The sequence below is a fragment of the Saitoella complicata genome (assembly GCF_001661265.1).
Source record: "Saitoella complicata NRRL Y-17804 unplaced genomic scaffold SAICOscaffold_5, whole genome shotgun sequence".
Classification (NCBI taxonomy): Eukaryota; Fungi; Ascomycota; class Saitoellomycetes; order Saitoellales; family Saitoellaceae; genus Saitoella; species Saitoella complicata.
The window spans coordinates 279714-306173 of NW_017566996.1; the positions used below are offsets into that span (position 1 = coordinate 279714).

General features: G+C 54.0%; 14 protein-coding genes across 14 annotated transcripts; 5 read left to right on the forward strand and 9 right to left on the reverse strand.

Annotated features, from left to right (window-relative positions):
- Positions 1 to 68: 68 nt before the first annotated feature.
- On the forward strand, positions 69 to 2768 carry SAICODRAFT_23973 (Pkinase-domain-containing protein; the record flags this gene model as incomplete). Its single annotated transcript, XM_019166744.1, has 2 exons — positions 69 to 2552; positions 2613 to 2768. 2 exons carry the CDS (start codon positions 69 to 71, stop codon positions 2766 to 2768), a joined length of 2640 nt encoding a protein of 879 aa, XP_019025832.1.
- Positions 2769 to 3191: 423 nt separating this feature from the next.
- On the forward strand, positions 3192 to 3835 carry SAICODRAFT_33894 (Isochorismatase hydrolase; the record flags this gene model as incomplete). Its single annotated transcript, XM_019168324.1, has 2 exons — positions 3192 to 3509; positions 3569 to 3835. 2 exons carry the CDS (start codon positions 3192 to 3194, stop codon positions 3833 to 3835), a joined length of 585 nt encoding a protein of 194 aa, XP_019025833.1.
- Positions 3836 to 3969: 134 nt separating this feature from the next.
- Positions 3970 to 4564, reverse strand: SAICODRAFT_204567 (uncharacterized protein). The gene has a single exon (XM_019166263.1). The coding sequence runs from the start codon at positions 4391 to 4393 to the stop codon at positions 4010 to 4012; it is 384 nt and encodes a 127-aa protein (XP_019025834.1). The 5' UTR covers positions 4394 to 4564; the 3' UTR covers positions 3970 to 4009.
- A 371-nt stretch (positions 4565 to 4935) lies between these two features.
- SAICODRAFT_54115 (uncharacterized protein) lies at positions 4936 to 6525 on the reverse strand (the record flags this gene model as incomplete). Its single annotated transcript, XM_019169263.1, has 1 exon — positions 4936 to 6525. The coding sequence occupies one exon, from the start codon at positions 6523 to 6525 to the stop codon at positions 4936 to 4938; it is 1590 nt and encodes a 529-aa protein (XP_019025835.1).
- Positions 6526 to 6641: 116 nt separating this feature from the next.
- SAICODRAFT_17718 (uncharacterized protein) lies at positions 6642 to 7879 on the forward strand. The gene is made up of 2 exons (XM_019165852.1): positions 6642 to 6853; positions 6915 to 7879. The coding sequence occupies exons 1-2, from the start codon at positions 6784 to 6786 to the stop codon at positions 7700 to 7702; spliced, it is 858 nt and encodes a 285-aa protein (XP_019025836.1). The 5' UTR covers positions 6642 to 6783; the 3' UTR covers positions 7703 to 7879.
- A 112-nt stretch (positions 7880 to 7991) lies between these two features.
- On the reverse strand, positions 7992 to 15410 carry SAICODRAFT_53827 (uncharacterized protein; the record flags this gene model as incomplete). The annotated part of the gene is made up of 4 exons (XM_019169236.1): positions 7992 to 8375; positions 8865 to 9737; positions 10035 to 13486; positions 13577 to 15410. 4 exons carry the CDS (start codon positions 15408 to 15410, stop codon positions 7992 to 7994), a joined length of 6543 nt encoding a protein of 2180 aa, XP_019025837.1.
- A 347-nt stretch (positions 15411 to 15757) lies between these two features.
- SAICODRAFT_204614 (uncharacterized protein) lies at positions 15758 to 17414 on the reverse strand. The gene is made up of 2 exons (XM_019166264.1): positions 16971 to 17414; positions 15758 to 16907 (listed from the first exon to the last, which is right to left on the reverse strand). Exons 1-2 carry the CDS (start codon positions 17023 to 17025, stop codon positions 16066 to 16068), a joined length of 897 nt encoding a protein of 298 aa, XP_019025838.1. The 5' UTR covers positions 17026 to 17414; the 3' UTR covers positions 15758 to 16065.
- On the forward strand, positions 16738 to 17647 carry SAICODRAFT_29398 (DUF1168-domain-containing protein). Its single transcript, XM_019167402.1, has one exon. The coding sequence runs from the start codon at positions 17042 to 17044 to the stop codon at positions 17612 to 17614; it is 573 nt and encodes a 190-aa protein (XP_019025839.1). The 5' UTR covers positions 16738 to 17041; the 3' UTR covers positions 17615 to 17647.
- On the reverse strand, positions 17347 to 18851 carry SAICODRAFT_204264 (uncharacterized protein). The gene is made up of 2 exons (XM_019166260.1): positions 18528 to 18851; positions 17347 to 18478 (listed from the first exon to the last, which is right to left on the reverse strand). The coding sequence occupies exons 1-2, from the start codon at positions 18702 to 18704 to the stop codon at positions 17804 to 17806; spliced, it is 852 nt and encodes a 283-aa protein (XP_019025840.1). The 5' UTR covers positions 18705 to 18851; the 3' UTR covers positions 17347 to 17803.
- Positions 18852 to 18919: 68 nt separating this feature from the next.
- SAICODRAFT_54211 (uncharacterized protein) lies at positions 18920 to 19606 on the reverse strand (the record flags this gene model as incomplete). The annotated part of the gene is made up of 2 exons (XM_019169273.1): positions 18920 to 19246; positions 19301 to 19606. The coding sequence occupies 2 exons, from the start codon at positions 19604 to 19606 to the stop codon at positions 18920 to 18922; spliced, it is 633 nt and encodes a 210-aa protein (XP_019025841.1).
- Positions 19607 to 19839: 233 nt separating this feature from the next.
- On the reverse strand, positions 19840 to 20180 carry SAICODRAFT_29400 (uncharacterized protein). The gene has a single exon (XM_019167403.1). The coding sequence runs from the start codon at positions 20158 to 20160 to the stop codon at positions 19963 to 19965; it is 198 nt and encodes a 65-aa protein (XP_019025842.1). The 5' UTR covers positions 20161 to 20180; the 3' UTR covers positions 19840 to 19962.
- Positions 20181 to 20941: 761 nt separating this feature from the next.
- On the forward strand, positions 20942 to 22678 carry SAICODRAFT_89658 (uncharacterized protein; the record flags this gene model as incomplete). Its single annotated transcript, XM_019171645.1, has 1 exon — positions 20942 to 22678. The coding sequence occupies one exon, from the start codon at positions 20942 to 20944 to the stop codon at positions 22502 to 22504; it is 1563 nt and encodes a 520-aa protein (XP_019025843.1). The 3' UTR covers positions 22505 to 22678.
- A 602-nt stretch (positions 22679 to 23280) lies between these two features.
- SAICODRAFT_204189 (uncharacterized protein) lies at positions 23281 to 24759 on the reverse strand. The gene is made up of 4 exons (XM_019166259.1): positions 24381 to 24759; positions 24146 to 24328; positions 23789 to 24094; positions 23281 to 23430 (listed from the first exon to the last, which is right to left on the reverse strand). Exons 2-4 carry the CDS (start codon positions 24291 to 24293, stop codon positions 23369 to 23371), a joined length of 516 nt encoding a protein of 171 aa, XP_019025844.1. The 5' UTR covers positions 24294 to 24328; positions 24381 to 24759; the 3' UTR covers positions 23281 to 23368.
- SAICODRAFT_204730 (uncharacterized protein) lies at positions 24214 to 26350 on the reverse strand. The gene is made up of 6 exons (XM_019166266.1): positions 25038 to 26350; positions 24830 to 24982; positions 24623 to 24766; positions 24474 to 24566; positions 24381 to 24453; positions 24214 to 24328 (listed from the first exon to the last, which is right to left on the reverse strand). Exons 1-5 carry the CDS (start codon positions 26002 to 26004, stop codon positions 24449 to 24451), a joined length of 1362 nt encoding a protein of 453 aa, XP_019025845.1. The 5' UTR covers positions 26005 to 26350; the 3' UTR covers positions 24214 to 24328; positions 24381 to 24448.
- Positions 26351 to 26460: the final 110 nt, after the last annotated feature.

Consider the following 26460-nt stretch of genomic DNA (forward strand, 5'->3'; position numbering starts at 1 on the left):
GAATTGGCAGCGGCTGCTGCGGAAGGTGAACTGAACACCAACACAAGGAGGTATTTCGAATTGGAGGAATGGATACGAATGATATGAGATTAGGGGAGTTGCATATTGCGAATCCGGACGATGCGTCGGAGAAGGAGTCGCGGCGGGAGGGCGATGGAGGGGGGTCTCTCGGGTTAACGCGATCGCCGTCATCGTCACTACCACCAACGTCAGAGCATGTGCCTATAGTATCGTCGACTATTGAGATAGGACGCGAAGGAGAGGGTGAAGACGAACCGACGCCTCGAGCTGCGCACTTCGCCGCCCATCTGACGCGAGACGCGGCCAACGAACGGTTTTCGGCTCCACCCAGCGCGACGAGTTCGTTGACGAATTTTGGGGTTCCTGTGGGTGGAGTGAGTGCGAGTGGGAGCGGGAGTGGCGGAAGTGGTGCGGATACGAGGAGTGATTCGAGCGTGAGTGTGCGTAGTGCGACAAGTGCCAGAAAGGAGAACGAGACGGCGAAGGAGGATTCGCGGGCTGCAGTGAAGGCAACATTACCTGATGTTGCGGATCCGGATTACTACTCTGCGCCGCCATCGAGTTCGAGTGCTTACACCAATGGAGGACCGGTACCGGGGGTTCGGGAACAGAAAAGCACGGCTATGGGGCTAAGTGTGCCAAACGGTGAACACGACCGCTCACGCGCCCGAGATTCTTACCACTCAGAACGGAGCTATCACTCTCACCGTGACGACTCCCACTCACGACCACGAAGTGCAAACCGGCAGTCGAGTCCGGTCAAAGCACGTCACCATGTTCAGGCGCCGTATTCCGATCCTGAAGTACAGCGACGACAGCAGAGGCCACCACCGGCAGACCGTTCACGATCGCGGCAACCATCGGGGCAGGATATGCCTCGTCCGTTATCACAAGTGCAGACTAAAAAATCGCGGGAGGAGGATTGGGCGGAACGTGGGGCTGCAGTGATGAAATCCGCAGATGGCGCTCGGATTATTAAGAAGGGCGTCAAGGACTTTCAGTTTGGTCGGACTTTGGGTGAGGGTTCGTATTCGACCGTCATGGCCGCAACAGATCGCACAACCCTGAAAGAATACGCCATCAAAGTCCTCGACAAACGTCACATCATCAAAGAAAAGAAAGTCAAGTACGTCAACATCGAGAAAAACACATTGAATCGACTCGGTGACCATCCCGGAATTCTGAGGTTATTCTACACGTTCCAGGATGAACGGAGTTTGTATTTCGTATTGGATTTGGCCAGTAATGGAGAGTTGTTGGGGTTCATCAAGAAATTGGGGACGTTTGATGAGGAGTGTACGAGGTATTACGCAGCACAGGTTCTGGATGCGGTGGATTATATGCATTCACGAGGTGTCATTCATCGGGATCTGAAACCCGAGAATGTTTTGTTGGACGATAAGATGAGAATCAAGATCGCTGATTTTGGAACGGCGAAGATTCTGGATTTACCCAAGCCGGGTGAGGAGGGCGAGATAGACGACCGCGCAAACTCATTCGTGGGAACGGCGGAATACGTCTCCCCCGAGCTCCTTAGCGACAAATCGACCTGCCGCTCCAGCGACCTCTGGGCCTTCGGCTGCATTCTCTACCAACTCCTCGCCGGCCGACCCCCGTTCAAAGCCTCCAACGAATACCAGATATTCCAGAAGATTGTTAAACTGGAATACTCGTTCCCACCTTCGTTCCCAGTTGATGCACGGGATTTGGTGGAGAGGTGTTTGGTGTTGGATCCGAGTAAGAGGATTCGTGCGGACGAAATCAAGAGTCATCCGTTCTTTGAGGGGGTGGAGTGGACGAGGGAGGGTGTCTGGAAGAGGAAGGCGCCGAGGTTGAAGCCGTATCGACCCGAGGTTGTCGCGAATGGAGGTGGTGGTACGAACGGGAGTCCGGCGGTGATTAAGCTGAATGAGGGCCCGCCGGCAGGGAGGGACACGAGTACCCTCCAGCCTCTGGGAATGCGGAACAACGCACATGCGAGCTCGACGATATCACTACCGCTTAGTCCGAGCTATGGACCAAGTACGGGTGCGAGCTCGATGGGAGGCGGGTTACAGGCCCCGTTGACGAATACGAGTACGGTGACTGCTCCGCCCGCCGGAGTCGTTTCCGGGACGGCATCCAAATCGGCGAGTCCAACACTATGCACACGTATTGGCATTCCGGCCGAGAGACCGAAGAGTACGATGGATATCCAGTTCTCGAACCTACTCACGAGTCCGAATGAGTTCGTGTTGAAGAGTGGACCGGTGCTGGTTCAGTCTTCCTCGCACGCGCCGGCGCCGAACCTTGATGGACGGAGTAAGTTGGCAAAGTTCTTGAGTTTGGCGAGGAAGAAGCATAGAGTCCTTCTCGTTACCTCGACTGGACGCGCGTTGTTCCTGGAAGCGGGAGGTGTAGGTGCGAGTCCGAAGAAGGTCGGGGGTGTTGGGAAAGAGAAGGTTAAGACGGAGGTTATGTTGGGTGGGGTCGGTGTCCGCGTCAGAGTCGGAATCGGGAAAGATGCAGAGCATGTTTTCGTGATTGATACGGTATGTCATATCCCAAAGCTTATGCCTGTACGTGTATACTAACGGTTATGGTGATGATAGCCTGGGAAGAGTTATACGGTCGAGATCAACCAGGGACGAGCGATGGATTGGGTCGATGTGTTGGAAGAGGCACAAAGGATTATTGCCGGCGGAAGTTCGGGAAGCGGGTTTGTTGCGAATAACGATCATCATCGGGGGTCGACCGTCGCGTTTTGAGAAGCATAAGATATTACAAGGTGGAGAGTGAGACAGTATTGATAACTATAGCTCTATTGCGGAGGATGTATCGTTGTGTTTTATGGTGGAATGACTGTCTGCTGGTCAGGGGGTTTTCGGGACTCATATACTTAACATACCAAAGGCTGCGGTTGACGTGGGAAATGGAGATTGGAATGGCTGTTTCGTACGAGGGAAGGAGGAAACGATTCAGCTTGGGATAGGAAAAAAAAACCAATATCAAAGTTAACGTGTTCGACGAGATGGACGTCACATGCGATGACCCATCGGCCCGTGCATCCGAAATGGCGAATGCGGGGACGCCTATTAAGCGATGCACATACCGTACGTCTTATAAGAGGCTCGCCGCCGACTCCACCCAGCAAATTCACGCAAAACTTTACACGGAAAAGTAACCAAACAATGGCTCTCTCCTTCCGTCAAATCCTCGGTGCACCGCCCTCCACAGTCAACATCCCAACCTCCGCCCTCCTCATCATCGACGCCCAAAACGAATACGCCGAGGGCAAGCTCAAGATCCACGACATCGAATCATCTCGCCCAAAGATCAAGGAGTTACTCGAAAAATATAGGGCGGAGGGTGGAGCTGTTGTTCATATTACGCATGTGACGCCGGAGGGGGCGCCGGTGTTTACGCAGGGTACTGGATTGGAGGAGGAGTTTAAGGAGTTGAAGCCGAGGGATGGGGAACATATTATTAGGAAGCAGGCTCCGAGTTCTGTAAGACTCACTCCCTACTCCCCAAATGCCTTGAATCTTACTGACCTGGTTATGCATAGTTTACCAACACCACCCTCCACGAAACCTTGAAATCACTCGACGTTAACCAGATCGTTCTCTGTGGATACATGGCTCACGTCTGTATCACCGGAACCGCAAGATCAGGTATGGAGAATGGGTATGATGTGGTCATTGTTCGTGATGCGATTGGGGATCGGGATGTTCCGGGCGCGAAGGCTCCGGAATTGGTCAAGATGGTGCTGACGGAGTTGGCGGATGCGATTGGGACGGTTGTTGATTCTAGTGAGATTGGGAGTGCCAACTGAATGATAGGTTCGCAGCAATTGAGGATATGAGGGGGATTGCTTAGAATTGCGTTCCCACGCTCATCTCGCCCTTAGCGATTATGTAAAGGGAAACCGTTTCGAATACAAAGGCAAGAGCAAACCTAAACTTCGGATTCAATCATGACATGGCCGCAGCTGCAGTGTATAACGTACCTAGGTATCTTCCAAGTATCTCCGCCTGCTTCGTGAGAAAAAGGCAGCTGCCTCGGCACATAAACACAGAAACGGAGCGGGTGACACGGATTTCAAAAAGTTCGCTGAGTGTTCCTCGGATGTGAAAGGTCTGCGGCGAAGCGTGGCAAGATCTTGTGTGGTGTATCCACGATGCCATGGGCCTTCAGGCGGTCTGGAATGTGGATGGGGGATCCAGGAGGCACTGTGTTCCTGTAAGCATGTGGAGACAGGGTTCTGAAGCTCAGACGCGAGCTTTTTGTGGTGGTACAAACTATCGCTCACAGCTGCAGATACCTTCCATACCAGAGTCAAGGTGCAGCAGGCATTGAGAGACTCGGACAGATCACGTCTCCCAGTGATCATAGAACCACCGACATTGCAGATATTTTCTCCATGAGAGTGATGTTAGTGGCATTCGGGGTCTATTCATCCAAAAGTATTGATTGCCGCCCTCAAACACAATATAACTGTGATTAACCAAGTGTTGGATTGTGCTGCCGCTAGCGCCGGTTCGAGGAGTTGACTCACTTGGTAGATACCATTCCAAGTCTCCTGGACAGTTTAGGAAAGGAGGAGAAGATGGTCAATAAAGGCACCCGAGTGCAGGGTTCCACAAAGGCAATGCAGAAGGCTTGTTGGCTCTTTAGAGCCCAGTCGTTCTGCCATCTGCAGCCGGCTATCTTAAATGTGTTGAAACTAGCAGGGAAGGTAATGGATGAGCTCAAACGGTGGCTGCCGTTAACGAGAGTTATACATTGTTTGACAACTTCACATTACGAGTAGCTTCGCCGCAGGAGCGGCTTTCCGAGATTCAGCGGTAGTGAGATAATCGAATCAAAGCCAGTTCAATCCAACAGGTCTATCATAAAACACACATCACCTGCATGTACGAATCATCCCATCATTCAGTTCTCAAGCTGCTTCTCCTCCTCCCCGCTCTTCCACCCCGGCGGCCCCGCCAACCCCATCCCCCAAAACCCCGCCTCCAACTCCGTCGCCCTCCCAAATATCTCAACCAGCCCCTCAATCCCCGTCGTCCCCTCCGCCCACACATGTCTCTCCAACAGCTCCCGTCCCCGCTCAACAGCCTGAACATAATCCTCTGCCACATAATTCTCAATCCACTTCCAATACGGATTCGCCGATCCCCGAACCGTAGAGGGCGATGCGTGAAGTCGTGCAGCGATGTGGTGGTATCCGTGGAGACAAGCTGCGAGTGCGACTTGGAGTGCGAGCCAGGATTGGGAGGTTCCGATGTCGAGGATGTAGCGGGAGTATGCGAGGGTTTGCATGCTCTCTTTTCCGTTCTCGAGGTCGTCGCGGGAGAGGCCAAATTCGGCGCAGTAGGAGATGTGGAGTTCCATTTCTTTGGCGATGTGGAGGATGATTTCGGCGGATGCAGTAATGTCTGGCATATTCGTAGCCTTATATGCCGCCAATGCATTCGCTCGGGCGAATTGGACGAGGTAGAGGTAGTCTTGTTGGAGGTAGTATTTGAAGCACTCAATGGGTAGGGTGCCTTTTCCGAGTTGTTCCACGAACTCGTGATGCGTATACTCTCTCCACACACCCTTAACCCTCGGATGTTCCAACAACCAGTACAAAAACCTCCCCTTCACAAACGGCACCCTTTGCGTGTTAAACGCATGATTCAGCGGCCCGTGACCCTGACCGAGCTCAGGGTAAGAGTGGTTTATGGAGCCTTCAACGTAGTAGACTGCGTGTCGCACTGCGTCGGGGACGGGGTGGGAGAGAGCGAGGTTTGAGGCGATGGCGGAGGCGAGGGAACACCCTGTGCCGTGGGTGTTTTTCGAGAACGAATATGGGGTTTCGACCTCATAGAATTGCTCTCCGTCAAATAAGACGTCAACCACGATTTCTTTCTCTTCTTCCGAGGATGCTGGTTGGCAGTCTTTCGTGAAGGGGAGATGTCCACCCTTGACCAATACGTTCTTCGGGCCCAGCTTGTGTAGTCTTCGTGCGAGATTTCTCATGTCATCCAGTGTATTCGCCTCAATCTCCTCCCTCTGCTTCCCTTCCGCCGCAGCAACCAACTGTATGGCCTCTGGCACATTTGGCGTAAGCACATACGCCAACGGCAACAACTCCCGAATATACGCCGAATGCGCCTTCTCATCCAACAAACTACTCCCACTCGTAGCAATCATAACCGGATCCACCACCGTCTTCTCCACGCCATGTTTCTTGATTTGTGCAGCGACGCACGAAACGATTTCTTGGGTTGCGAGCATGCCGGTTTTGATTACGTCGACGCCGAGGTCGGAGATTACGGCTTCGATTTGTTTGGAGACGAAGTCAGGGGACATGACTTGGACGCCGTCGACGCCGAGGGTGTTTTGGGAGGTGACGGCGGTAATGGCGGACATGCCGTATACTTTGTGGGCTTCCATCACCTTGAGATCTGCTTGGATTCCAGCTCCGCCGCCACTGTCTGATCCAGCGATGGTGAGTACTCTTGGCGGAGTCTTGTCCATTTGAATTGCTTTGTAGGCCATTGCGATTGTAGAGGTCGCCATCGTTGTGTCCCTCGCCCGTGCGTGGCTGACGGCGGTCAGATCTGGAGCAGACAGTGCGAGCGCATCCCCATCACCACCATTATTTCTCTGACTACACCTTCTACTTCATCCCTGAACCCATAGCGACGGACACCCAGTCGCTCCCACAGAACAATCAAAATCGACCGACTACTAGGCTCATACAAAGCTCCGCGGGCTGCTACTCCGAGCACCAACATGGACCGCGGACGGAGACAAAGCGGCGCGACCGTGCCCACCAGAGACCGCGACGACGAAGACTTATCGGGTAGCGTTCTCGCGTCCATCTGCTCTTTTTAACGCAAAAACTGATGGATGAATCGCTACAGACGCCTCACCAAGACAATCCCACACACCCCCCGCCGAATCCAAAAAAGACAAAAAACGTCGCGATCTGGGCGATAGACTCTCAACCCTAACAGCCTCCTTCTACAACTCCCGCGAAGCCCAATTCCGACAAACACTCTCCAACCTCCAAGCAGAACTCGAATCCCTACATGACGGAACACACCCGCTCTTCGTCGACGGCGTCGCAGATCTAGGTGTGGCTCGCGATGAGGAGTTGGTACGGTTACATTGTATGCGGGATTATGCGCTCGAACGGGCGGATGCGGAGTATGAGAGAGAGGTGGAAGCGGCGGAACAAGAGTACATCGAGAAGAAGCGGAGTATCAGGGAAAAAGTCTTGGCAGGCCTCATCTCTCGCCGTCAACGGATTCGAGAAGATAAGGAGCTCGTGGATATATCGACAGACAGTAACCTCCTCCTCTCGATCACGTCCATGAGTGACGCGATTGGAGCGACGGATATGCTCCCCGCCGAATCCGCACGGAAATCACGACGAAACATGCCTGGGCGCGCACTGGAAGAACTCCTCGGATCATCCTCGAACGGGAAGAAGAGGAAAGGTACACCACTCGTCGACGAATGGGGCATGGAAAAGGAAAAACAACGTACCGGACGTCCAGAACGCGAAAAAGCATTCTCATTCCAGGGTCAAGCCAAGGAAATTGACATCAACGAAGACCTGATGTACATCCGCAAAATCACCGGCAAGAAGCCCGTACGAGCAGCAGCAGAAGCGAACGGCAACGGTCACAAAGGTTTGAAGAAATAGCCATACCGCAACTTTAGCCTTAAGTATAGGGTTTTGGGGGGACTGGTATTGGGTTAAGGTTAGGCTTTAGCAAGGTGCAATAATGTGCGTCTTATTAGATGATCAAGATAATGCTTTTTCTCCATGAGTGCTATACAAAAATGCCGTTTGTTACATGACCCAAATCACACAAGTTATCCCAAGAAAAGCAGTAAGAACTCCAATACTCCAACTCGTCATAAATGACTCATACGCATACTCCATCTTTCCTATCGAGATCCTATCGCTATGTAATCACTCCATCTTCCATTTACTCTTGCAACAAAAACTGCCTCAGTGTGCTCACAAGACTCGCTTGCAACAAGGGCTTCGTCAGGTATTTCGTCATACCCGCTTCCAAACAACTCTCCTTCGCGCTCTGCTGGATATCCGCAGTCAACGCAATGATCGGAATAATCATCTCATACTCGTTCTCACGCTCGATCTTTCTAATCCTTCGCGTAGCTTCGACACCGTCACAGAGCGGCATGTGATGGTCCGCGAAGAACATTGCGAAATAGCCGGGTGGGTGTTGCTCGAAGTGTGCGACGGCCTCTAGACCATTGTTTGCTGCTTCGACCTCGAGTCCGAATTTGGTGAGCTGTTTCGTGAGGAGCTTCTGCGCGACGGGGTTGTCCTCGGCAATGAGGATCTTCTTACCCTGGAAGCTCTCGAGCTCGCTCTGTGTGAACAGGTTCGACACGCCAGGGCGGCTGGTTGACGCCTTCGCAGGTATAGGACTCGAGGTAGGGACCCCGTTCTCGCCTCCATCCTTCAAGTTAGCAAGCGCCTTGGAGAACGACATGACCAACTTAGCCCTACGCACCGGCGCGGCCATCCTCGTCAATCGGGAACCGTACTTGACGACCATCGACGCAACTGATTGAGGATCACCACAGATGGGTCCAACTCCGGTATTGGTCTTCGGGGTGTAGTACCAGATGATCTGTGACGCAACCAACTTCTTGTTCTCGAGGACTGACCGGATGAAATCAGGCGCAATATCTTTGTCACAAGCCCAAACAACAATACGGAGCGGGTCACCTCTATCAACGGCCAGCGTCATGATTGATTCCGCTTGCTGGAAACTGTACGCTCTGTGGACCTTCGCGGAGGAAAGCACAGGTGCCAGAGTCCTATCAACAAACTTGTGCTGAGATGCAAGAAGAATTTCTTTGCCGGCAAGTTGTTGCCTAATCTCGGAAAGCATCCGGATCTCCTCATCGCTGTTGGCACTAGCATGGTTGGCAGGGATGGAGCGGACACGGACATAGAACCAGAAAGTAGATCCCTTGTCAACCTCCGCAGTCACTCCAATGTCACCTTCCATGAGCTTACAGATTTGCAAACAGATGGAAAGACCAAGACCCGTTCCGCCGTAACGTCTCGTCGTACTACCGTCAACTTGGGAGAAGGGCTTGAACAGGGTCTTCATGTCGTTCTGAGACATACCGATACCGGTATCCTGAACCTCAAAGCGGATGAAACAAGCGTCTGGATCCGTGACGTAAGACGGCGGTGCTTGCAATGAACATTGCACTTGCACGTAACCGTCCTTGGTGAACTTGACAGCATTACCCAGCAAGTTGGTGAGGACTTGGCGGATCTTCGTGGCATCACCTGCCAAGCGAGTGGGTACCTTCGGGTCAATGTCAAAGGCTAGCTCCAGACCCTTCTTCACTGCCAGAGGTTGGACAAGCTCGACACAGTCGGCCAGAACATCCTCGGTAGTAAAGATGAGATCGGGCTCAAGTTGAACCTTACCAGCCTCCAGCTTACTGAAGTTGAGGAGATCGTCGATGATTTGAAGAAGCATCTCGCAACTCTGCTTGGCAGTCGTAACAATATCTCTCTGTTCCGCATCCAGCTCGGTTTCAACGAGCAGGTTGAGCATGCCGTAGAACCCAGAGAAAGGAGTACGCAGCTCGTGCGACATGTTGGCCAAGAAGGCGGTCTTGGACAGAACAGCGGTCTTCTGATCATCGATGTCAATGAAGGCACCGATCCACTTGACAATCTTGCCAGAGTGATTCTTCAAAGGCATCTTACGGCACAAGTGCCACCTGTACTCTCCGTCGGCGCGGCGAAGCCTGACTTCAACCTCGGGATAAGCACCGGTCCTGATGGCAGCAGCCATGCTCTCTTCCAAGACGGACTTGTCTTCAGAGTGAACGTGGTTAAGCCATGCGCCATCCTCCCAACTTGCGGCATCAGCACCAGCAAAGGCCCACCAGTAGGCGTTCAAGTAATCCAATTTACCGTTGACAGGATCGGCCGAGTAGATGACGCAAGGCATGGTCTCGAGCACAGCGACGTACTTCGCTTCACTCTCCTTGGCAGCTTGAAGAGCCTGTTTCTGACTCTCAATCATCGAGATGTTCGCCAAAGTAGCCTTCTGAACGGACTTGAAAAGCAAGGCATTAGTGATGGAGATACCAATCTGCGAGCTCAACAGCGACAGAACTGACACGTGCCTTGAGGTCAAGGAGTGAATAGCGCCTTCAAGGTAAAGGACACCAACGAGAGTGGCCTTGTACATGATAGGCAAACCAATGACTGACTTGCCGTTCGGGTTCTGCTGGAACCAAGCACCTGCACAGAATCGCTCGTCCTCCAACGAGTTCTCCAGGAACAGGGCCTCCTTGGTGTGAATGACATAGTTGACGATTCGGGTAGAGAGATCCTGCTCTTCGTCGACTAGGGTCCTCGGCGGCTTGTACGTCACATATTTGCCAGTTTCGGCATGACCCACAGCAGCAATAGCAAAGATCCCGTCATCTTTCACAACGATAGCGCTAAGACTTCCGCCAGTGTTCTCAATGACGATCTGGAGGAGCTTCTGGAAAAGCGTCTCGACGTTCATCTCACTAGCCAAAACCTGGCTTGAAGAGATGATGGATGTCAGGTCAATGATATCCAAGGTCAGGTAGTTGGGATCGTCCGTTGATGTGGGAGGCTCGGCGTTCTCGATCTCAATACCGGACTTGTTTACCCAAGGTTGTGTTACAACGGGTCCGTCAAACTGGAAGTCATTATTCATACCAATTATGGAACCGGAGCGACCCTCCTGGAAGTTCGGCATAACCGAGTCTGTTTGGACACCAACGTCGACTACAAGACCCTGAGTAGGGCTTCGCAGCGTCACGCTGTGCTTTTGGCTGAAGTGTTCGCCAACCCCGGTGGCACCCAAGATCAGGTACATCGAGAGAGCATCACGCAAAAGTCCCCTGGCAACCCTCTTGAGCCCATTGCGCAAATAAAACTCACCAGCAAGCTGGCAGGTCATGGCCTCTTCCAAACGGAAGCCTTGTTCGGCACATGCCTCTCCGGCCGCCTCAAATGCCACGGTCGCTTGAGCAAAGTTGCCCTCGAGGCAAAGCAGCTCGGCTTCGACCAGCTTGTACCACATGAAGTAATTGTCGCTATAGATGGCCATGTAGGTTGCAATGGAATTCTGGTTCGCTTTGACTTGCTCGAGGAACTCCTCTCTATCAGCGCCAGTGACATCATCCCTACGGATCTTCGCGATAATGGCCAAAGAGTAAACGAATTGCATGAACCTGACCTGTCGCAAGCATGGGTGCAGAGCAATGCGGCCAGTGCAGCTCTTACCAACCTCGATTGCCTTGTCATAATGCCCGTATAAAAACAGCGGACAAATTTGGAACATACTGATCCATACATCTGCAACTTCAAAGTTCGCAGAGGTCTTACGAACCCAGTCCATATGCTCTGCGTAATTGAAGGGGCCGTCGGCATCAGTCAACACACCGTCGGGCTGGTCAACCAAAGTAAGACCCTGCAAAGCTCGGACGGACTGTCCGATGCCGTGGACCAGGGTAGCACCATCTGTATCCTTACCCCAGGTACCAATTTCGGACAAGGCGTAGTCGCAGAATGCGGCCGTCTCCACCAAGTTAGCACTGACAGCCCACTTGCCTACAGCGAGATGAGCTAGGGAGAACGTTGCGTAAACCCTGTCACCAGTGTTGATGGCGAACTTGAATGCTGTCGATGCTCCGGGAGCCACAACCCGGACATGCTCGTGGAAGTGGCTCATCAGAACGTGGTACGACAGGATACCTCTTGCCTTGGTGGCTTGGTCACCATATCGAACGACCAATTCGTACCCGTACCTTCCAACATCGGCCCCGAAGCGAGGCAGCCCGTACTGCGCAGAGGCTACAGTGCCGAAAGCGAGGTATGCGATCCCAACACCTTCAAACATACCATGGTCGAGGTTAAGCTGCATAATCATGAGAGCACTGTACAAGAACAAAAGCGGCGAACAGAAGTATGCGGATGCAAGAGCTTCAGCAAGAAGGCTTGAGATCGTAATCATCCGTTCGTTCGTGATCATCGGGGCCTCGAGCGCTTCTTCGAAGTCCATGGATTCCACACGTGGCTTGAGCTTCATGAACATGTCGTTCAGGAGCTCCATGGTAGGCTCACGGGTGATACTGTCGTCCAACTGAGTCAAGCAGTCCATGATCTTATCCATGGAGTCGCTGTACTGACGCTTCTCATAGAGCAGTCGGCTGAGAAGTCGGTAAGCCGGGGCTTTGTCCTGAATCGACTTGGCCTTCTTGAAGATCTCGTCGACCAATTCTTGTGCTTCGACGAGATTTCTGCACCACCAGTGACACTCAGCTGTGAGGAGGTAAAGCTCCAGAACTTCCTCATACGTAATACCAGGAGGCTCATCCCAAGGCTTCTCGGGCAAAAGCTCCATCGACTTGAGGTAATAGCCCAAAGACACTTCATGCGCTCCGGATGTCGCAGCCTTCGCCGCAGCCCGGTAGAACACATCTCGCGCATGCCTCGTGTCAGCCATGGTCTTCACGAGATTCAATGCCTTTCCGAGGTGATCACCGACAAAGTAAACGTCGTAATCCTCATCACAGAGCATAATCTGCGCAATGATGAAATGCATTTTCTCCCGATCAGAAGGATCACTGAGCTCGAATGCAGCACGAACATATCCGTCGTGTGAGAAACGGAAGTTATCGTCGTCCGCGTCTCCAGGAACAATGATAGCGGCCTGAAGCGCAGCCTGCAATCCGTTCACCGCATTGACCTGGATATCTCTCAAACTCTTGGGTCTACTGACATTCTCATCACTCGAGTTCCCACCAAAGTCCTCAACACGGTGGCCCAACAAGCTTTTCACCATCGCGAACGAGAAAGAAGTCCCGACGAATGCAGCCCACTGCACAAACGCCTGACCATCAGGACTCAACTCGCGCAGTCTAGAAACAAGGAACGATACATCGACCTCATCCCGTTGAATCACATCCAACTCCTGCTTCACGGAGTTGATATCATACGTCCATTGACCAACCCGCCAATCGAAGCTAATCTCCCCCTTCCGATGCAAACTCAACAACAGCTCCCTCGTATAGAACGGCGATCCCTTGGTCTTTTGCTCGATCACCTGCGCGAGAGGCCCCACAAACTCCTCCTCCCGATGCAACGCGCACGCAACATACTCCGTAATCGCCTGCGTCCCCAACGGCGCCAACGGAATGTGTGTAACCCGTCCATTCTCGCTTCCGAGTATACTCTCAAGCTTCTCCGGCAACATCTCCGTATCGCGATAACTGACAAGCAACAACATCCGAATCCTCGAATTCACGATATTCGCCAACAAATCAAGCGAGGCGTCATCGGCGGCGTGCAAATCATCCAACACCAACGTGATCATCTTGGATTGTGCGAGCATTCGGAGAACATCCAAGAACATCGCCACGAAACGAAGTTTAGCGCCTCCACTCCTCAACACATCCGTAGCCTGACTCGCACTACCCGCAACTGCCCCTGTCCCACCACCCCCAGCAGACGAGATACTCGAATTACTAGAGTTAGACGGCGCATGAGCAGCCGGCGCCGCACTCGTATTCGCCTCCACACTCGCCGCCAAATTCGAATTCGAATCCTTCCCCGTCAAGCCCGGACCAGTCTGACTCCCCCCTCCACTCTCCGCATCGAAATTCAGCACAGGTCTCAGCTCAGGCACGAGATCCACCATGAAATAGATATTCCCAAACTGCGGTCCCAAGAACGCTTTGAGCTCCTGATAAAACTCCCCAATCGCGGCCTCGGATTCCGTCAACACTTGTCTCATAATACTCGAGATACCCCTCAAAATCGCACCATACGGCGTTTGCTGTGCCCGATCGAACTGCGCACTCGCGAAATATCCATACTTCCTCGCCTCGGACTGAATCACGTTGACAAGCGCGCTCTTCCCGACACCGGTGGGTCCGCTAAGCGCAATCACCTCACAATAACTCTTACTCCCATCCGAACGGCCCTGGACTCCTCCCGCCGAAGACCCAGAGATCGACATACCTGAGGTAGAGTACGGCATATACGCTGAATCACTCGCCGCACTCGAATTCGAGAATTGCTCCAAATGCGCCTCAGATAAACTCGGCTGGGTATGGACGTCGATAATTCCCATCCTTTGCGCACTCGCTACTTGATGTCTTCGCGCCACCCTCCGCACGATACCGAGCATCGTTTCTCGCTCCTGATCCCGACCGAATATCTTGGCTGGTAAGCAGAAAAAGGACGTAACGTCCTTCTGCCCCAGCAGGAATGCCTCAATTCCGGTCCCGGCCTCACCACTCCTCAACTGCCGTTGGCACTCCAACAAATCGGCTTTCAAACCTCCAGCGGAGTGATACCTCTCATCCGTCATCTTTGCCGTCATTTTCTGGATGATGTGGGTGATGACCTCGGGAACATCGGGTCTGACGGTGTGTACGGCCGGTGTTCGTCGTGATAGAGCCGCTTGCAGGATTTCCATGGGTGAGCCCTCGAAGGGGTACTGTCTCGTCAACAACATGTAGAACAATATCCCCAGGGAGTAGATATCAGTTCGGTGATCAGGCTCGTTACTCGTCCGCCCCGTCTGTTCAGGCGAGATGAACATCAACCGTCCCTCCACGCCCTTCTCCCGTGCCAACGAAGACCATCCACTCGACGTCAACCCATTCTGGAAACTCTTCAACCCAGACCCAAAGTTCATGAGTCTCACGACACCCTCCTCCACATTCCAATGAAAACTCTCCGGACGAAGTTCACCGTGTACCAAATCCTGTCCATGGATAAACTCCAAGACCTCACACGCCGCAATCGCAAAATCGAGGAACGGGGGAACTGTAATCATCTCAGTACTCGTCCAGTCCGCAAGCGCATTCAGTCCCGGATCCGTATAAATAATCGCCGCACACGAGCCCGGACCCGGACCTGGTCCCCGCGCTTGTCCCAGATTCATCTCCGCCCGTGAATGGGCATGTACCAAATCCAACACGTCCACCACCAATTTCCGTGCTTTGCCCTCACCGCGTCCAATCTGTTCCTCCTTCCCCCCACTAAAGGCCTCCTCGATCCCACCCAAGTGCTGAAATACATGATACTCCCTCTCTAATCGCAATACATGCTGCGAAACCTTTGCGATAACGGGGGTGTTTGTGGATATATGCGTTCCGCGCAGGAAATATGCGTCTTCGGAGACGTTGAACGCTGTTGGTGATGGGCGCGTAAAGGTATAGAGTTCGGGCGAGAAGCTATAATGTGTCAGATTCGATAGTTGTGAGTTGATGGAGGCGATAGCTGGGTTGATGTTGGCGTTGTTCCCGGTGACGGTGCCGTCAGCAGTCGAGGGACGGCGCTGTGGGGTCATGTCATCGGTCCCGTTGTAATCGTTCGTCGGCGTTGCCATCGTGAGGGTTATTCCTCTTCCTCAGCGGGCCGTCAACAGGCCAGCCCTCGATATGTTATCGCAGGTATCGAGAAATTCCGTTCACTCGACGACGCACGGACAAAAGAACAGGCGAACAGACCCTAACGCGATCCTTGAGCAAGATGGTCGTCGGTGAATAATGGCAACCTATTCCTATCTGGCGTTCTCTTTTGGTGGTCTACTCGGGGCACGGGCTAACACCTAGGGCTAATCCGCCGCGTGGCTGCCTGCACTGTCTGGCGCAGTTGAGTTGAGTTGACAGCTGGCCCTGACCCGTCCGTCATTCTACCAGAGAGAGAGAGAGCATACATCCAGTACATCGACGGCCAGCTACACCTATCACCCCGAAATACATGCTCGTATCAACGACGGGAACGCTCAACAGAACCTTCATTGCGGTAAGCTTAAGATCCGTGGGCTCTGCCAACTGCGCACATGCATCAGGGGCTGTCTGGCTGCTGGCTACTGGCACCAGCTGCTAAGCCTTGACGCAAACTTAAGCTTGTGCCTGGATGTCCTGAATTCACGTCTGTCAACGCGGGGTAACAAGCGAACCGCACGAGGACAGGAACGAGGACAGGAACGTATTGGCGGCTCAATACCCCATCCTCCCCTTCAACCCGCTCAAAAACCCCTGTGCCCCCCTCACCCCGCCGTGCTGCCCCTGCCCCTGCCCCTGCCCCTGCCCCTCCCCTTCCTGCTCGCGCTCCACACTCCTCCTCTCCCTGCTATCCCGACTTCCCCTCCCACCTCCTTCTCGTTCCCTTTGCGTCTCCTCCTCCTTCGCCTTCGCCTCCAGTAACTGGACACGCAACGCCGAGAGCCACCGTTTTCGCGCGTCTTCTTCCGCGGTTCCATCGAACACGGAAACGAGATCCTCGAGTTCTTTTACGCGCTTTTCGGCGCGGGGGAAGTCGCGGGAAGAGAGGAGGAATGTGAGTTCGGAGGTTATGGCGTGTTCGGGTGGGGGTGTTGGTGTTGGTGCGGGTGGTGGGAGGGTTTCGCGGGCGGAGAGGAGGGTGTCGCGGGTTGCGACTAAGCGCGCATGTACCACTTCCAAGACTCGTAATCGTTCCAGCGCTCCCTCCCCATCAGTCTCCGGTGCCCCTCCATCTGCCCCATTCCCCGTCATAGGCTTCCCCTTCGGCTCAAGACTCTCCAGTTGCTCTCCAATCTCCTCAACCCCCCTCTCAACCTCCTGCACCTCCCATCCAACTCTCCGTCCAACCCTAACCATCTCATCCGCCAACACGCCCAACTCCGCGATCTTGCCTCGTAACTCTGTGTCGAGCATTGAGAGCAATGATGAGGCGTCTGTTAGCGAGGTGGAGGGTGTGAGGAGAGAGTTGAGGTAGGTATGGGCGGGAAGGGAGGAGGTTATTGGCGAAAGGGTGGTTGTTGTAGATGCGCTTGGGGTCATGGTTGGGGATTCGCTGACTGACGATGTGATCTTGGAGTATCAATTGTCGTTTACTTGGACTGTCGACGTCTCGTACGCACCTGGCTGCATGATTCCGCATGCCCGTACAACCTCCTCGAAATCCTCACAAAACATCAAACATCCTCAAGCGATGTCAAGCTACGTCCCAACATCAATCGACCAAACCTCTGACCGCCCCAAAAAGAAACGCGCAACCTCCCCCACCTCCCTCCAACGCGAATCCCTCTCCCGCCTCCTCAACCGCGACCCTCTTAAACCCCTCCACATCCCCCCACCTCCCTCCACCACATCCACATCTCCCGCCCCACCCCCAGAATTCGTAACACACGTTCAAGGTTCCAGCGCAGGTGCAGGCTCAGGCGAATTCCATGTCTATAAAGCCGCGCGGAGAAGGGAGTATGATCGGCTTGCGGCGATGGATGCGGAGAGTGTGAGGGAGCGGGAGATGAGCGAGTTTGAGGCGAGGAGGGAGGGGTTCAGGAGGGAGGATGAGGAGAAGACTGCGAAGAATCGGGCGAGGAGGATGAAGAAGAAGAAGGTGAGAGGGAAGGGAGATAAGATGGAGGAGGAGGAGGGAGTGAATGCGGCCCAGAATGGGGCGCGACCGGAATCTAGTGGTGGTACGGACCCGGATGGAAATGGTGTCAAGGCTGATGTGAAGGTAGTGAAGTCCAAGGGTTTGCTGATTCATGACGACGATTGAGAAGGATGAGGAAGGTTGCGTGCCCCCCCCCCCTGGACGCTCACCACACGCTACAAAGCGAAACAGAAGCGAAACAGAAGGATAACAACGGGACAATGAAAGAGTTACGAGCATACTAGCGTCCCACGCAGTCAACCAAGCACAAACCGGGTATCTCCTACACTTACTCCCCCTCAACTTTCCAGTTTCCTACTCCTTCCCCCAATCATGCGCCAACCCCAACTCAACCCTTCCATCCCCCCCCTCCAACACCTCCCGAATCATCCCCCACGTCACCCTCGCCGCTCCCAAATCCTTATACATACTCGTCATCTCACCACCCTCCTCCTCCCGCCACTCCGCAGGCTCTTCCTCGCCCGTTATGAGTCGTTTATCGTGTGCGCAATCCCCTGCCAAAAGTGTAAAGGTCGCCGAAGAGTCGGGTGAGGAAGCGGAGGTGCATGCCAAGGCGCACAAGTTCCCAGGCATATGTCCCGGCGCACCCGCAACAACCAACGACCCATCCCCAAACAAATCATACGTCCTCCCAAACCGTCCAAACTTCACTTCGTCATCCCGTAACTCAATCTCCTCCACCTTCTCCTGAAACAGTTTCCCGGGAAATGTACTCTTCCCATCCTCCGGCCATCCCTTCCCCACGGCTTTTTTGGTGCCGGGTCCGACCCAGAGTTTGAGGTTTGGGTGCGTGAAGATTGAGGTGTTGGGGGTGTGGAGGTGGTCCCAGTGTGCGTGGGAGAAGATGATGAAGGAGATGTGTTCGGGTTTGACGTGTGTTGGAAATTGTTCGTGTAACGCCTTCTCCGGCGGTGTGGGTCTGAACGTCTCGAACTTCTCCTGTACAGGCGGTGGGTACATCCCCAAATCCTACATATACCATGAGCACCCTACACCCCGATCATGGTAGAGAACATACCTGATCCAACCCTAAATCCCATAACCCAACCATCCCCGATGGATGCTCGACAAGGTAAGCCCAATCTGGGTATTCGCGTTCTTCGTCCGTGCCAGATTTGACGATGTATTTTGTTGGGATGCGGAGGGTGCCGCCGGAGAGGCGGGTTAGGGTTAGGTGGGTGCGGGGGGTGGTCATTGTTGTTGTTGTTCTTAAGGATTGTTCTTTTGGTGGAGGAGACGAGTGCGGAGATGGATGATGTCACACCGTGGGGTATCGATAAGACCATTGACAGATATCGTCCTAGAACTCAACTCGACAATAGCGAAACGTCTCAATTCGTAACATACATGATATTCAATGCAACAAAATCCCTACTCATACACTCCCCCAATGCTCATCCTTTACTCCCCCTAAGCCTTCACCCCACCCATCCTCCTAATCGTCTCAACCTCCTCAACACTAATCTCCCTCAACGCATTCACCCCCGCAACCTCACCCCCAACAACACCCTTCACGACCTCCACAGCCTTCCCGACCATGGTCTTTCGGTCAATGGCGTAGGTCGCAGAATGAGTCTTGATGCGGATGACACCGATACGGGGGTCTTCGGGTCCGCCGTCGTGGACGCCGTCACCGAGGTCGCCGAGCCAGGCGCGGAGGGTGGGAGAGTAGTATTGTTTGACAGAGGTGCGGTCGGTGGAGAGGGATGCGGTTCCGGAGACGGAGGCCCATTCGCCCTACGAAACAAAACAAGTCAGCCCTGGCAGGAAAAAAGAGAGAGGGGTGCGTACCGAGGATGCACGAACAAACGAAACGTTAACATGGTCCTCCTCCTTGATCTCCTCAATCTTCCCAGTCTTGACATTTGTCGTAAACACCAAATCGACATCATTCTCCCTCGCCGCGAGCTGCATACAGCGACTCACCAAAAACCCATCGCTCTCGCGACGGGTGGTGAGCATACATGTCTTGATCCCGTCCAACAGACCAGCGAGATCGGTGACTTTCGTGGAGAGGGATGTGGAGGTGTCGAGGTTCTTGGACTTGTAGGGGTCGGCGGGTTGGCCGGCGGGGATTGTGGAAGTTGTGTTGGACATTTTGCGGGTGTGTGTGTTTGTGATGGGGACGATGGTTTTGTAGTGGAGGAGGGAGGCGAGGGGCAGGCGGAGGCGGGGTTTAAGTAGGCGGAGGGACATTTCTGGTGGTTGGGTTGATCGTCTGGTTGCAGGGCCGGGTGACACAATTGACCTCGGGATCGCGATGACGTCATGACGTCATGACCTCGCGGACAGCTGTCGTTACAGTGCCTTCCCATGACCGTTTCTGAGGGATTTACCTATTTACAGCAGTCTAAGCATTCACCGACCAAATATCGACAAACCAACCAACTCTGTACTCCCCGAAGACCGTGGGAAACCCCTTCGGACGGGAATAATTTCTCGGGCATGTGGTCTTATCCACGGCAAATGGAAGGAGACTCTAAAGGCTCATAGTCCGAGGATATCTCGAGGCAATCGTCGTCATCAATCGCTTCCATGGAGTTCTGCATGGGCGAAACCTTGGTTTTCGTCGCCATTGTCCAGAGGCCCAAGGAGTTCATATACTCTGCCAGAGTGATGCCTTGTTCATGTAACTTGAGCTCTGAATACATCTGAAGCTGCTTCTCGGCTCCTTCTCTATGCGCAGAGAGATGATCTTGCCCCTGATCACTGATTCCGTGGCTGCCCGATGGCACCTGTATTTCTCCCTCTCTCTTTCGAGTGAAGCAGTATAAGCCTCTTGCTTCATGCGGCGCAGAGATGCGGCTGCTTCCTTCCAGTCCAGGTACTTGTCGACTACATTGCAACTTTTCTTGGGTTGGACCATCGATCCAAAGCCGATCTCCCATGCCCCTCATGACGTACGCAGCATAAACACCGCGCTGCATCCACAGGGCATTCCTCTTCCTTCCATCGCATAACAAGAAGCCCGAATGATGACCTCCAATTTCCACAGCCTTCCCAATCGAGCGATTTAGTGAGGGGTGTTAGGCGCGCCATACGCTTTGTGGAAATTGGTCGCAAAATCGGCCAAAACACAGGGGGAGGGAGTGTATGCTGCGCACGGTCCCTCGAGGTAAAGTACTACTCCACCAAACCATCCACCAAGTCAGCAGGGAGATAGAAGCGTAGAGGGGTATATCACCGTTCAACTCCAGTCTCTCCTTTCCTTTCCTTCTTTTTTTTTTATCCGACAATCGACACTCTCTTTTCACCACCGCTTCGACAGCGACAACCCTCTGTCTATTCGCCCTCTGACCGCATTCATTCGCAAAAGAAGAATCGCAATCGCAATCGCGTCTACGGCCAACCGACATTCTCTTAACCTAACGATTCTCTTTCTTTCTCTACTACTACACAACAATCATCAACAACCCTTTCGTATCACCAACAATGAAGTCCTTCACCACCATCGCAACCGCCCTCCTGGCTCTCACCTACCTCTCCTCCGGAACCGCCGCCCACCAAAAGCGCACGGGTCACTCCCACCACCACCACAAGCAGTCTCCCTCCGTCGCCCATCTCGAAAAGCGCACAACCACTTGCGCATTCCCCACCGACGCCGGCCTCGTCTCCGTCACCCCCGATGCCTCGAATGCCGGTTGGGCAATGTCCCCGGATCAGCCGTGTACCGCCGGGATGTACTGTCCGTACGCCTGTCCCCCCGGTCAAGTCGCAATGCAATGGGATCCCAGCGCGACGTCCTACACCTACCCCGCGTCCATGAACGGAGGCTTGTACTGTAACGACGACGGTACCGTCTCCAAGCCCTTCCCGGACAGGGACTACTGTGTCGACGGTGTCGGCTCCGTCAAAGCAGTCGACAACATCGGTTCCGGCCTCGCTGTCTGCCAAACCGTTCTCCCCGGAAACGAAGCCATGCTCATCCCGACCGACGTTTCCGCCGGCGGCTCCGCGACGCTCGCTGTACCGGATACCTCCTACTGGGCCGGAACCGCTTCTCATTTCTACATCAACCCACCCGGTGTCTCGACGGCTGATGGTTGCATCTGGGGTACCTCCGCTCTTCCGCACGGTAACTGGGCTCCATACGTCGCGGGCGCAAATGCCGACGCCTCTGGAAACACATACGTTAAAATCGCCTGGAACCCAATCTACACCGATGACTCGTATTGGATCACCCAGGACCCTGGATTCGGTGTCAAGATTACGTGTGAGGGTGAGGGCTGCAATGGGTTGCCATGTGAGTGCAATCCGGCCAAGTATGGGATCAATGGATGTTCGGATGGGTCTACGGCTGGTGTTGGGGGTGCACAGTTTTGTGTTGTTACTGTGCCGAGCGGAGGGGTTGCGAATATCGAAGTCTTTGATACCAGTGGCACTTACTCCTCGTCTTCTTCCTTGGCTGCGTCGTCTGCCTCGTCGTCCGATGATACGTCGAGCACGGAGGCTGCTACTACCTCGAGCGTAGCCGAGTCTACTTCTACTACCGAGTCTTCTACCTCGACCACCGAGTCTACCACTTCGTCCACCACCACTACCTCCTCGACCACCACCACCTCTTCCACAAGCACAACCACATCATCCTCCACCACCAGCACCACCACCACCTCCTCCAAACACACCACCTCAACCTTCTCCCCCCGCGCCTCAACCCGAACCCGCACAACCTCCACCGCTCTCTCCGCTTCCCCAACCTCAACATCCTCTATGTTACTCCCAACCATGATGATCAAACCCCACGTCGCATACTCCGCAGCCGCCTCTTCTGCTATACAAGCGTCGAGTACGGTTATGGTCGTTGCGAGCGCGAGTGCGTCGGGTACGGAGGAGGCGCAGGCGAGTACGACTGTGTTTAGGGCTGCGCCGGCGTTTGATGCGTTGGAGGGGTCGTCGACGAGTTCGGCGACTACTTCTGGGGCTGGGAGGGGGTTGGTTTGTGGTGGGGCGATGATGGTTGTTGCCGTTTTGGGTGCGGTTGCTGTGTTGATTTGAGCGCAACCAACCTGAAAGATGTTGAGCGTGGGTGTTTATCTGATGATCTCACCAGTTTCGGGAGGTCACTCACACGCACACACGCACCACCAACCAACGATCTATCTACCCTCTATATTGTTTCGTCGATTTCTCTTTGTCAGTCATATGTGTACATATATATCTGCGTCTTACTGCGGCCGGTGTTTCGAGTTTTTGTTTTTCAAAAGGATGGAGAACGGGGAGGGGTGGGGATACCGGTACATATCTACCTTTAGTTAGCTATTTGTTATTTCGTGTTTTATCTAGTTGGCGGCGAAGGCTTACATGTGAGTCTGAGTTGTCGTAGTTCTTAATATGTGATTTTTCTGCTTTTGAGTTCTTCTCTTGTTCACGATCACGAACGCTGGGTGGATCGTCGCACGTCCTTCGGAAGATATCTGACCCCGCCAAGCCCCAGCTCTTGCCCTATCCTGGCTATCTAGCTGGTTATAGAGTGTTCAAATGTCCATTCAGGTTCTGCGCGTATTCTTGCAGTCTCTCTGTGACTGCTTGATTACGAAGTGTTGTGCACCGAGGCCTTCGCGACAAAATCCGGGGTTCGAATCCGACGTCACAGAGCTAGCTGTTACGAAGATGCAACACCGTGCGAATACGATGTGATGCAGAACATAGTTGTGATAGAGAGAAGATTTAGAAAGAAGGAGCATTGAGTTGCAGTTGAGTTTTTGTTATGACATGCATGGAAGGGAAGGTGACAGCTGAAAAGGAGATAAAGTACATCAAAAGCAGTACGTAGAACCGTAATCATAGCCTCGAAGGGCGCAAGAATCCCAAAAAGACAAAACGTATTACCAACGTCAACTCATACTCGTACATCTCACCTCATTCCTCCCTGAAGGATAAATACCGATAACGTAGAGTTAAGCGAAGCCGCGTCCGGGAGTCTGGTAATCAGTACTGTGGCAAACGTTAGCATATTCACGCAGGCGCATACGCATAGGTTTATGACATACGGCTGCTGCCCCTGATCGTACCCTCCACCAGTTCCCCCAGCACTGGGATAGTCCCCACCAGCCCTCCCCTGTTGCCTCCTAGACGTATCCCTGTCGCTACTGGCGCCTTGCCTCAAGTCCTCACCGGGACCGCTTTGTCCGCGCATAGAATCAAAGCCTCCGCCGGAACCGAGGAAGGAGCCGTCATCGTCCAGGCTCTGCGATTGTGCATGGCCTTGAGCGCGCTCGGAGGGAATTCCGGCGGCTTGGGTAGCGGTTGAGACACCACTGCCTTGGTAACCGCCTTGGCCTTGGCCTTGGCCTTGGTAGGAGGATGAGGCGGGGTATCCGGAGTCGGCGGAGGTACGGCCACCGAGGTTCTGCTGACCGGTCTGGCCGAGGGAGCCGCCGGCGCGTTGGGTGTCGTACTCGCCTTGGCGAAGACCCTGTCCACCTTGAACACCCTGACCAGAGCCAAAGGCGGAAGAACCTCCTTGACTAGGACGGCCGAAGGCAGAGGGAGAGGCACCGAGGCCTTGTCCGATGCCGGCATCAGCAGCCGACGTACCGGTGGAAGTGCTGCCAAAGTTGTCGCCCTGGTACTGCGTTCCGCGACCTATACACACCCATTCAGTAAGCGATCGTAATAGCTCATCAGGATACGTACGTGAGTGCCAGTACTGCTCCGCCTGCCTAAACCTATCCTGTCCAAAGTGGTTACTGTACCTCTCGCGATCCTGCGAGTTCAAGTTCCCGAAATCGATGTCGTTGGGGTCAGTAAAACCGATGGCACCGGTAGCGGCCTGATTGGACATAGTGTCGCTAGGGAACTGGCTTCGTGTGCCACGGCCTGTAGCAAAAGCGTTAGCGATCTGTGGAACCGGTGCCGTTAGACTACATACGGGAATGCCAGCTGCGCTCAGCCTGCGTAAACCTATCCTCGCCAAAATGACGGCGGTAACGCTCGCGATCATGGTGGCTCAAGTTGCCAAAATCGAGTTCATTGACGTCGCTAACGCCGATATCGCGGGACTCGCCAAGGCCGGTTTGGGTACCGGTGGTACTGCTAGAGTACTGCGTGCCGCGACCTGCAGTCCCAGTCAGTTCACACCCTAAGTTGGTTTGGCAGGTTGGGATCACATACGATTGTGGAACTCACGCTCAGCCTGCTCAAACCTACTCTCCCCAAAATGGCGGCGGTAGCGCTCGCGGTCATGGTGACTCAACGTCCCGAAATCAATATCATTGATGTCGCCTGGAATACCACTTTGTCCTTGTCCACCGCGGCCTGTGTTTCCCATGTCAGCTCAGTTATCCCGTAAGGCATATGAGAATCACGGAAGACACATACGAGCATGGAAATCCCTCTCAGCAGCCCCAAACCTCTCCTCCCCAAAGTGCTTTCCATAACGTTCACGCTCATTGATACTCAACCGCGTAAAATCCAACTCGGCGGGGTCCGAGATATCAACTCCGGAGCCAGCAAGGGCGGCGGCGAATTGCTCTAATCACAAGTCATTAGCATATTTCCATCACTCGCGGAAACAGTTGAAACATACGTTCGAGAGCCTGGCCGTGGTGAACATGGTCAGGACCAATGAGATCAACGTCGCCGGGAATGTTAACAGTCTGAGGTACGATGCCGACGCCGGCGGGAGTGCGGCCAAGGGGCTCCTGCCCGGCAACACTACTGCCTCCAGCAACACCCGAACCACCTCCCATACCAGTTCCACCAGTACGGATGTCACCAGCAGTGTACCCACCACCCCTACCTCCGGTTCCATACCCAACGGTTCCAGTCTGTCCCTGGAAAGCCCTCTGATCAACCCCAGCCGCCCTCTCAGCCCTCTGCCCCAACGCATCACCCTCCGCGCGTTTCTCGGCGTGATGCTCACGGTAGGTCTCGCCCGGGTGTTCAGCTTCCCACGCAGCCCTCCTAGCTCCACTCTCACCCGAACCTTGGCCTTCACCCCTGCCGTAGATGTTACCACTGGTGGAGGATTGCTGCTGGCCGCCGACCATGGGTTGTCCAGGCTCGACGTGTTCGCGCTGGGTAGTCTCGATACGTTCGCGGCCGTGAAGGTGTTCTTCCATGCCGCGGGTGGCGGAGGAAGAGCCCCAGTCGGAGCCGCGGGAGGCAGTAGTGGCGGATTGTCCTTGCCCGAGGCCTTGTCCCTGGCCTTGCTCGTAGCGCTCCTGACCTTGACCGATACCGGATCCAGAGACGGGGTGGGTGGGTTGACCAGGAACCATGTCTTCGACGGGCTGTCGGTACCCAGTCTTACTCCCCATGCCACCAGCTACGCCATACGAGACATTGGCTTCGCGGCCTTGGTCGTGAGGGACGCCATATGATCCGCTACCAGTGGTGGTAGAAGTGGTATCGCGACCACCTTCGACGTCAGTTCCTGTCTTGCCAGTCGAAGAAAGACCGGTGCCGGACTCGTGCTTGGTGTCGGTAGTGGTGGTGTCCGTAGACTTGTCGTGCCCGAGGGCGTGCATAACCTTTTCCTTAATTGCTTCCATTGTGTTTCTTGTTTTCCTTAACTCAATTGATCCGTAACGGAGGGAGGGAATGGGCGGGGTTTATATAGAAACGATGACGAGATGGGAGAACCTTGATCCGGCCCGGTTCGGCTCAGAGAACCCTGCTCACGAGATGCAATGGATGGCTGATCATGACCCCATTGCGCATATTGGGATGCCGTCTTCAATGGACAGCTTGGTCATGGGACATGCACTTACTCAACTGAAACGCCAGGGTAATGTGTAGGCCAAGGTTACGTTGCCTGTACGCGCGGGAATTTGGGGGTCGCACCGTCATCGGGACGCAGGCCAAGTTTGACGGACTATCATTCTAGCCTGAAGTTTAAGAGCAGCTGGAAAGTAAAGCCGGGTCAGATATAGATGATAGCTGGTCCGATCCTCGCCTGATTTGCTTGTACGATTTTGCTATATGCCAAGGTATCTCTATACTATCAT

Coding starts and splice junctions, on each gene's coding strand:
- SAICODRAFT_204567 (XM_019166263.1), bottom strand. CDS start 4,393: ATGATCACTGGGAGACGTGATCTGTCCGAGTCTCTCAATGCCTGCTGC.
- SAICODRAFT_17718 (XM_019165852.1), top strand. CDS start 6,784: ATGGACCGCGGACGGAGACAAAGCGGCGCGACCGTGCCCACCAGAGAC. Junction 6,854..6,914: donor CGACGACGAAGACTTATCGG/GTAGCGTTCTCG, acceptor GAATCGCTACAG/ACGCCTCACCAAGACAATCC.
- SAICODRAFT_204614 (XM_019166264.1), bottom strand. CDS start 17,025: ATGTTTTGTGAGGATTTCGAGGAGGTTGTACGGGCATGCGGAATCATG. Junction 16,908..16,970: donor ATGCGGAATCATGCAGCCAG/GTGCGTACGAGA, acceptor TCACATCGTCAG/TCAGCGAATCCCCAACCATG.
- SAICODRAFT_29398 (XM_019167402.1), top strand. CDS start 17,042: ATGTCAAGCTACGTCCCAACATCAATCGACCAAACCTCTGACCGCCCC.
- SAICODRAFT_204264 (XM_019166260.1), bottom strand. CDS start 18,704: ATGACCACCCCCCGCACCCACCTAACCCTAACCCGCCTCTCCGGCGGC. Junction 18,479..18,527: donor GGGATTTAGGGTTGGATCAG/GTATGTTCTCTA, acceptor TGGTATATGTAG/GATTTGGGGATGTACCCACC.
- SAICODRAFT_29400 (XM_019167403.1), bottom strand. CDS start 20,160: ATGTATTCAGAGCTCAAGTTACATGAACAAGGCATCACTCTGGCAGAG.
- SAICODRAFT_204189 (XM_019166259.1), bottom strand. CDS start 24,293: ATGTCCAATCAGGCCGCTACCGGTGCCATCGGTTTTACTGACCCCAAC. Junction 24,095..24,145: donor GGAGCAGTACTGGCACTCAC/GTACGTATCCTG, acceptor GGGTGTGTATAG/GTCGCGGAACGCAGTACCAG. Junction 23,431..23,788: donor CTACCAAGGCCAAGGCCAAG/GCCAAGGCGGTT, acceptor ACTGATTACCAG/ACTCCCGGACGCGGCTTCGC.
- SAICODRAFT_204730 (XM_019166266.1), bottom strand. CDS start 26,004: ATGGAAGCAATTAAGGAAAAGGTTATGCACGCCCTCGGGCACGACAAG. Junction 24,983..25,037: donor CCACGGCCAGGCTCTCGAAC/GTATGTTTCAAC, acceptor ACTTGTGATTAG/AGCAATTCGCCGCCGCCCTT. Junction 24,767..24,829: donor TGAGAGGGATTTCCATGCTC/GTATGTGTCTTC, acceptor TGGGAAACACAG/GCCGCGGTGGACAAGGACAA.